The 8,487-nt window shown below is 64.4% G+C and overlaps 1 protein-coding gene across 3 annotated transcripts; it reads left to right on the top strand.

The window, feature by feature from the left end:
- SEMA4A (semaphorin 4A) lies at positions 1-8,263 on the top strand. Of its 3 annotated transcripts, none has more exons than XM_076360096.1 (15): positions 1-75; positions 2,912-3,052; positions 4,200-4,360; positions 4,492-4,554; positions 4,642-4,740; positions 5,206-5,314; positions 5,427-5,543; positions 5,672-5,802; positions 5,900-6,069; positions 6,149-6,299; positions 6,555-6,744; positions 6,844-6,959; positions 7,049-7,215; positions 7,299-7,411; positions 7,530-8,263. In XM_076360096.1, the coding sequence occupies exons 1-15, from the start codon at positions 24-26 to the stop codon at positions 8,153-8,155; spliced, it is 2,406 nt and encodes an 801-aa protein (XP_076216211.1). In that variant the 5' UTR covers positions 1-23; the 3' UTR covers positions 8,156-8,263. The 3 variants fall into 3 exon arrangements, with proteins under 3 accessions (XP_076216211.1, XP_076216212.1, XP_076216210.1); XM_076360097.1 differs by lacking the exon at positions 1-75 and adding an exon at positions 1,554-1,630; XM_076360095.1 differs by lacking the exon at positions 1-75 and adding an exon at positions 2,301-2,545.
- The last annotated feature ends 224 nt before the right edge of the window (positions 8,264-8,487 follow it).

Genomic DNA, 8,487 nt, shown 5'->3' with positions numbered 1-8,487 from the left:
CGGGATCCGGTGGCCCCGCAGGGATGCTGGTCCCGCCAGGCCTCCCCGGCCGCCCGGGCGCGGGTGCTGCCACAGGTCGGTACCACCGCAGCGGGACCGGAACGGGGCTGGGGACGGGCTGGGGATGCCTCCTCGGGGGGCGTGAGGCAGAGCCGGGGCTGGAGGCAGTCGCCATAGTGGGGATGGGCTTTGGGGACCCCCAGACAGCTCCGATGCTGCCAGGCAGTGACAAAGGGGCTGTGGTCCCAACCTCAGGGAGACCTTCCCTGCATCTCCCACCTTGCATCCTTGCCTTTGCATGCCTCCCATATCCCCCTTTCTTCTTCCCGTATCTCCTTTGCATCCCTCCATGTCCCCTCTACCCTCCAACTCCCTCCTGTGCATCCTCCTAGCTCTTTCTTGCACTACCCCACATCTGTCCCCACTCTTTGCATCCTGCCCTTTGCATTTCCCACCTCTTGAATCCCTCCCCTATCTCCCCCCGCACCCCCCAGATTCCTCCCCTGCATCCTCACATATCCTTACTGCATCCCCCTCCTCCCTTGCTTTCCATCTCCCCTACACCCCCTCCTGCTCCAGGTCTGGGGGGGATCAAAGGAGCCTCCCCCAGTCTGAGCCAGGCTGCCCCAGCCCCTGACTTCTGCCTGGGTGTTGGAAGCATCCCTGCATTCCCCATGCCACAGGGATGCTCCTGGGGGGCAGGACACGGGCAGGGGTTTGGGGTCAAGCAGCAGAGAAGGACCATACTCTTCCCTGCTGCAGGGGGATCCCAGTTCTCAGCCACTCGGGAAACTGAGGCATGGGGAAAGTCTCGGCAGCCAAGAGATGGCAGTGCTGATGTGGCCACCAGCTTCACGACTGCCCTGTGCCACCGTGTCTCACCTTGCTGAGCACATTGGGCTGGGTCTGGCTCTGTCCCAGGGCAGGTTAAACAGCTCTTTGCAGGGAGGATGTGTGTTTATTGGCAGCATAATATTCCTCAGCTTGGAGGTAATCTGGAGAGTGGGTGGGACAGGGGACCAAGTCCCATGGAGCCACAGCCGTGGTGAACCCGAAAGCACCAGGGAGAACGAAACCACCCCAATGTTGAGAGGCCCTTGGTGACACTCGCTTCCACTTGCCAAATCCTACGCAGGGAGGCTGTAATGCCCCCTCCCCCGCCATGTCCCCAGACCACTTTGGCCAGGGGACCCAGAAAGGAGGAGGGACAGGGCTGTGATGGAGCTTTGGCTCCCCATGCCACTGGAGCAGCCTTGAGGCTGCTCTCGCTTCACACCTTGTATCAGAGCTGGCTCACACCAGAGGCACGCTCTCTGGGGGCTTTCCCCAGCCCTGCCACCGTCCCCCTGAGCCTTCAGCCTCGCTGAGGAGCCTCCGCTCCCTTTCCCATCCCTCCTCCCCCTCTGCTGGCCCCGGTGGCTCCAGCCCAGGGCAGAACAATGCGACCGGTCCAAGCCTCCGTGCGGCCCCGTTTCTCAGCCAACCCTTCGCCAAGTGGGAAATCCGGGGCAGAGTAACCTAGTTTCTGTGCTTACAAGGAGCTTTCTGTCTTGGCCAAGCAAGGTGGTGGGGAGAGCGCTGCCCTCCTGGGGCTTGGTGTCCTGGCAGATGGTGGCACCGGGGGAGGCAGGTAAGGAGGCCCCGGCAGGGCAGGATGCTCCTCAGCCTTGTCTGGAGCGGGATATTGGGGTACCTCAGATGTGGCTATGGTGTTGGGGGGACCCCAGGGCTTTGGCTTCGGTGGGTTTCTTGCCCACAGCCATCCCAGAGCAGCCTGGGGTGGAGGATGGAGCCTGCAGGGAGCCTGGCTGCCAGGACAGCTATGGGCTGTTTATGGGGGGGCGATGTTCAGCCTCATGGGACTGTTTGTGGGGGCGATGCTCGGCCCCAGGGGGCTGTTTGTGGGTGAGATGCTCAGACCCGCTGTCGTTCCTCACAGTCAGCAGGAGAAATGTTGCTTTGCTCTCAGCCCAGAGATTTCCCCAAAGCTGGGAAGGGAACCCAGGCATCCGGGCGTGCCATTCCCCCCCACATCACTCCCCGGGCACGCCAGTCAGAGGAGCAGAGCACCCCGGCTCCCATCCCAGCTCCCTCCGCCAGGCTTCGCTGCCTTCCCCGCGGGGATGCAATGCAGGCGAGGCAGGAGCAGGCGCCTGCTGCCCCAACCTGCTGAGGCTCGTCCTCTTCCAGCAGGACTTTCTGGTTCCTGCAGTCCCCGGCGGGGCCACGCTGGGCTGGGCTGGGCCGCAGTGAGCCCTGCCACGAGCCGGGCTGGGAGCCTGGCAGCGCGGCTGGACCTTGGCTGGGCCCTGGGCATGGGCCCGCAAGGGTCTTCTGGCCGCAGCCCCCTGCGGCCAGGCGCCTGCCGGGTGCCGATGCTCCAGGGGCGGAGGTGAGCCAGCTCTGTCCTCGCCTGCCGGAGAGGTAATGCCGCTCGCTGGGGACACGGTGACTGCCCGCAAGGGGTCCTGGGGACCACACAGTTCTCAAGACATTGCTGTTTCCCCATTACTTCTGGCAAGAGCTGCAAAAAGAGCTGCAAGAGGCGAGTGTCCCGTCCCCCCCCTAATTTTGTGGACCCTCTAGCCACTGATGGAGCTGCACGGAGGAATCCCTGATGGGGACGGGGACGGTCACTGTGGGGCTCTGTGGGGGCAAAGGCAGGAGCATCTGGACACCCTTGTGCCAGGGGGGTCCCAGTGCAGGGAGCCCAGCAGGGCACGGGGACGTGTCCGCCTGTGCCGGGGTGGCAGTGGGAAGCTCTCACCCATACTCGCCACGGGCCACGAACAGCTTGAAGCGCCGGGGCCCCGGGGCCCCCCCGCACCGGGTGCTGGCTTCCCCCCTCTCATTTCCGCATGGTGACATACAGCCCGGGCGGCGCTTGCCCTAACCCTCACCCTTCACGCAGGGATGGTGCCAGGACCCTTGAGGGGTGCATCCCTGCTGTCCCCCGCCATGCCCACAGCCGCCCTCCGCCTGCTCTGTGGTGTGGTGATGCCGGCTGCCATGCTCTGCGTCGAGCCCCTGCCCCGCGTCGCCTTCCTCAGTGGTGAGTACAGCACTGAGAGAGTAAAAAGGGCTGGGGAGGGGATGGGGACGAGCTGGGTTGCAGGGGGACAATGTTGACTTGGGAGAGCGTCCGTCCCCAGGGTTGAGCATCCAGCATCAGGGACCCACGGGCTGCTCTCCATCACAGCCTCCCCGTCTCGTTATTCCTCTCAGCCCTGCACAGGGCTGGGGCAGTGGGACGGTGGCTACGGGGCTGGGGACGGGTGCGGGTGGCAGCAGGGCAATGCAAAGGGCTACGGGGCCACTGCGGGGACAGATGTAATGAGGCTGGTTGGCACCCAAACACTTTGGGAGTGGGAGCTGGGTGCACCCCAGGGTGTAAGCTCTAGCAGAGCGATTTTGGCACCCACTTGACACCCAGGGATCTGCTCGGGGCCACCTTGGATGGAGGAAAAAGCTGCCTCCTCGGCGGGACAGGGCCTGCATGTCCGGCCAAATGGCAGGTGGCAAGAAAGGGGTTTGGCGGTGCTGTGGGATGGTGGCGTTCGGGCAGGCAGGAGCGGTCTGTGCCCACATGGCAGGCCCACGCTGTCCCGAGGCCCCTGCCCACACTGCCACTTCCCCTTCCCCATGCAGCCATTCCGAGAACTGCAAAATCTCCCTTTTCTTTTTCCCTGTTTCGGTGGCTGGCAGGGGCAAACAAGAAGCCTGCAGCCCCCAGCTGTGCTTGAGGGCGCCGCGGGGGCTTGTAACAACCCCCCCCCCCTGAGGCTGGCACCTTGGGGCGGTGCATCCCCCAAACGGAGCCGTGGCCGTGACCCTAAAGCATCACGGCAGAGCTTGCAGCCCAAGAGGAAAAAAATGCACTCCGTTTCTTACAGGACAGCAAAGCAGTGTCAGAGGGCAAGGGATGCACGGGCTTTGCAGCCTGGGGACGTCCAGCTCTTGCAGCAGGACCCAGAGGGGACGGGGCGGGGGGGGGGAGGTGGGGATCTGGGGAGGGAAGTGGGGACGGCGATGGGGGGGGCCGTGGGGGAAGCAATGCACCCCATTTCCTATGTGAGAGGCGACATGAGCCGCAATGGCAGCTGCTACCGCATCCGCCCGGGGTTGATGGTGGTGGTGGTGCTGGGACATGTGTGTGTGTGTGTCCCTTGGCCCCTGTCATCCTTCTTTGCTCCTGCCAGGGGACCCCCGACGGACCCTGACCCATTTCAGCCAGGACAACGTCTCCCACTATGACATCTTCCTCTTGCATGAGAGCGAGGAGGAGCTGTACGTGGGGGCACGTGACCGCGTGCTGGCCCTCACCGTCGGCACCCCAGGCAGCATCCGTGCCAAAGCCTCGGTGAGCAGCAGCTGCTTTTGGGGAGGCTGGGGGGGGGGGGTGTGCCCTCTGCTGTGCCTCAGTTTCCCCACTCAGGCTGGGCGCTTGTGGCCTGGCTCAGCAGCTGTGGACCGTCTCCCTTCCCTCCACAGATAATGTGGGGACCCACAGCCGAGAAAACCTCTGAGTGCGCTTTTAAGAAAAAGAGCCAGGAGGTGAGACAGCACCAGGAGGGGCTTGGGGCAGGTCCCACGGAGCTGCAGGGATGCCCAGCCCCTGCCTCTGCTCTTTCCCCCCTGCAGACTGAGTGCTTCAACTTCATCCGGGTCCTTGTGGCCCTGAACCAGACCCACCTCTACGTCTGCGGGACCTATGCCTTCAGCCCCGCGTGCACCTACATTGTGAGTGTCCCCTCCACCAAGGACGGGGACGAGGGGGGCTCTCCGGACATGTTGTGGCATTGCCGCGAGAAGCCACAAAATACTAGCCCAGGAGCCCCAGTAGGATGGGGGATTTGAGCTAATTGCATCACGGGAAGTCCCCTGGGATGTGAGGTGCTAGGTGCCCCCCACCACCCAGGTGCATCTTTGCGTTTCATGCACTAAAGGAGCCCATGGTGTTTCTAACCACGGCTGCCAGAGACTTTTCACCTGCCAGGTCAGATACAAGGTGGTAAACCTCTGATTTTGGGTCCCGGTTCCCTCAGGTGACCCCAGGCAGCCTGTCCTGCCTCAGTTTCCCCACTTCGCTGAGCACGTGGTGAGCACCGCAGCTTCCCCACAGGCCAGAGGGAGTCCACAGCCATTTCTTGCAGATTTGGAGTTTGGTTTAACTCCATCAGCTGATTTTTCTCCCCTTTCCCACAGCACCTGGAGAACTTCACACTGATATCCAGTGGCAGAGGACAACCTTTCCTGGATGGGAAGGGCCAGTGCCCCTTTGACCCCCAGCACACCTACACGGCCCTGCTGGTGGGTGAGTATGAGGCCAGTGGCCCCCACGGGTGGGCACCCATCCCTGGGATGGAGTGGAGGGTGACGACGGGGGAGTCCCTGCTGCAGCTCACCCCCCTCCCATCCCCGAGCAGATGGCGAGCTCTATGCCGGCACCATGAACAACTTCCAGGGCAACGAGCCCATCATCTCCCGCTCGCTGGGCAGCCGGACCCTGCTCAAGACAGATGCCTTCCTCCGCTGGCTTTCGGGTGAGCAGGGAGACGGTCCTTGGGAGGACCCCCTGGCCCCCCTCACCCTCCCCGTGCCGGGGGTGCCTGCAGCAGCCCCCCCCCCTCATTCCAGCTCCTCACCCACCTGCCCTGGCTGTGCCCCACAGCTGATGCTGCCTTCGTGGCCTCCTTCAGCATCCCTGGAGATGACAAGGTCTACTTCTTCTTTGAGGAGACAGCTGATGAGTTTGATTTCTTCGAGCGGCTCCTGGTGCCGCGGGTGGCCCGTGTCTGCAAGGTGGGTGCAGAGACGATGACGAAGGACGATGACGGGGGACGATGGGGGTACCCAGCTCCTGTCGCCCCAGGGCTGAGCATCCTCCCGGCTCCCGCAGAGCGATGTTGGGGGTGACAAGGTGCTGCAGAAGAAGTGGACGACGTTCCTGAAAGCCCAGCTGGTGTGCTCGCAGCCCGGCCACTTCCCCTTCAACGTCATCCATCACGCCTTCGCCCTGCCCCGCCGCAACGGTGGTGCCGACTTCTACGCTGTCTTCACCTCGCAGTGGTGAGTCCCAGCACCCAGGGGTGCTGTGGGTGCACTGGGGACCCACGTCCTCCCCATGCCCACCTTGCTGTCTCTGCAGGCAGGCGGGCAGGGCGGGCAGCGCAGCCGTCTGTGCCTACAGCCAGGAGGCTCTAGAAGAGGTCTTCGAGGGCAAGTACAAGGAGCTGAACAAGGAGAGCTCCCGCTGGACGGTTTACAGCGGCCCCGACATGAGTCCCCGGCCCGGCAGCGTGAGTGCTGCCCACCCGGGGGACCAGACCCTCCTGGGAGACGATACTGGTCCCCATGGGGAGGGGTTTGTCTGTCCCAGTTTGCCCTGTGTGCTCGCGTTGGGGTGAGATGGTGGTGGTGTCGCAAGCGGGATGGGAAAGGTGGAGGGTCCCTTTGCAGCCAACTGATGCTGGCACGGGGCAGCCTGGTGCGTGCCCCCTCCCTCCCCCTGCCTCAGTTTCCCCACGCCAGCACTGACTTCTCTCTCCCTGCAGTGCTACATGGGTCCCTCCTCTGACAAAGCCCTCACCTTCATGAAGGACCATTTCCTAATGGACGGGAAGGTGTCACCCACCCAGGGGCGGCCGCTGCTGGTGAAGACGGACGTCACGTACACACGCATCGCAGTGGACGAGACCCGTGGTGTCTCGGGGTCCACCTACCGTGTCATGTTCCTGGCCACAGGTGGGTTTACATGGGGGTCCTCACAGGCCACCTGGTCACCCCTCCTACCCTTCCCTTGGCTCCCCCAAAACACCAGTGATGTCCCGTGTGCCCCCACAGCGGAGGGTTTCCTGCACAAAGCAGTGGAGCTGCCTGGGGGTCCCCACATCGTGGAAAGCATCCAGCTCTTCGGGACGCCGGAGCCGGTGAAGAACCTACTGCTGGCCCCGGGGAAGGTAGGGGCTGGGAATGACCCAACAGCCCACCCCAAACCCAGCACAGGAGGGTGGGGGGGAGGCTCAGCCCTGCGCCTCTCCCTCCCCAGGGCATCCTCTACGTGGGCTACTCCGGTGGCGTCCTCCAAGTCCCGTTGGCCAACTGCAGCCTGCACCGGAGCTGTGCTGAGTGCGTGCTGGCGCGGGACCCATACTGCGCCTGGCACAGCCTCGAGGGCTCCTGCCAGCCCACCCGCGCCGCCGCCGCCGAGGACACGTGAGCCAGAGAGGCAGCGGGATGAGGATGGGAAGGGGGGTGTGAAGGGGACCGGGATGCTGATGCCACTCTCCCGGCCGCAGGAGCGTGTGGCTGCAGGACATCGAGGCGGGGAGCCCAGCCACCATGTGCCACCGCGGGAGGAGCGTGGCCATGCCCCGAGCCTGGGGGACACAGGAGGATCCCGCCGCAGAGAGTTGAGTATGGGGGTGTGACGGGACGGGGGGGGGGTGCGGCGGGAGGGGGACCAGAGGGTGGGACAGGGCACGTGGGGTGCACTGCATCACCCTACTCTCCCCCTCTGCACCCTGCAGGGCTCAGCCCCCCACTTAACGCCGTGGTCCGCCTACCGTGCCCCCGCCGCTCCGCCCTGGCCACCTACAGCTGGCAACAGCCCAGCAGCCGGGGGGGCCGGGGGGACACAGCGCTGCTGCCTGACCACACGCTGGTGGTCATCATGCAACGGGGGACTGCTGGCACCTACAAGTGCCAGGCCACTGAGAATGGCTACACCTGGACCGTGGCTCATTACCAGCTACGGGACCCCAGTGGGGCGGCCCCCCAGCCGGACGGGCTGACTGAGGAGGGGTTGGCCTGGGCATCCCCAGCCCCCGGCACCCCCCGGTCTTACTGGCCCCAGTTTGTCACCGTCACCGTGCTGCTGGCTGTGACGCTGGCCGCCGCCGCCTGCCTGGCCCTCCTCACCTACCACGACCAGCTCAAAGCCAGGAGCAAGGTGCGGGGGTGCAGCACGCCCCACAGCCCCCCATCCCAGCGCCGGGAGAAGGTACCCCTCAATGGAGAGACCGGAGAGCCCCCGGCACCCGGAGTCCCCACCGAGGAGGAGGAGGAAGGCTCCCGTGCTTGCTGCCTCCAGCTTGATGGGGACATCGATGCTGATAACAACAGGCTCCGTGTCCCAGCGGGGGACACAGCGTGATGCCGCCACCGGGTCGGGGAGACCATGGGGAAGCAGTGGGGTGTGGGAGGGGTATGAATGTGAAGGGTTTTTTTTTCTCTTTTTTAATTTAATACACGTGTTTTAACATAAGGTAACCTTTTGGGGTAGTGGCAAGGGGCAGTGGGGTGGGATGGACCCCTGGGAGCAGCGGGGGAGGCAGCAAGGGGGTGGCATGGGGCAAGGAGGTGGGATGGGGAGAGAGTGGGGGGGCGAGGGAAGGACACGGGGACAGGGAAAGGACGTGGGCACAGAGGAGGGACGTGGCCATGGGGCAAAAGACATGGGGCCGAGGGCAGGACGGGGCCGTGGGG

Source organism: Aptenodytes patagonicus, chromosome 26, assembly GCF_965638725.1.
Source record: "Aptenodytes patagonicus chromosome 26, bAptPat1.pri.cur, whole genome shotgun sequence".
In the NCBI taxonomy this organism is placed as follows: Eukaryota; Metazoa; Chordata; class Aves; order Sphenisciformes; family Spheniscidae; genus Aptenodytes; species Aptenodytes patagonicus.
Note: the sequence above shows the minus strand (reverse complement) of the source record. Positions and strands in the feature narration are given on the sequence as shown.

What these genes read in the sequence shown, in the direction of transcription:
- SEMA4A (XM_076360095.1), top strand. Translation starts at nt 2,428, where the DNA reads ATGCCGCTCGCTGGGGACACGGTGACTGCCCGCAAGGGGTCCTGGGGA. An exon ending in CCGCGTCGCCTTCCTCAGTG is followed by an intron (nt 3,053 to 4,199) that starts GTGAGTACAGCA and finishes TGCTCCTGCCAG; the next exon opens with GGGACCCCCGACGGACCCTG. An exon ending in GGAGGATCCCGCCGCAGAGA is followed by an intron (nt 7,412 to 7,529) that starts GTTGAGTATGGG and finishes TGCACCCTGCAG; the next exon opens with GGCTCAGCCCCCCACTTAAC.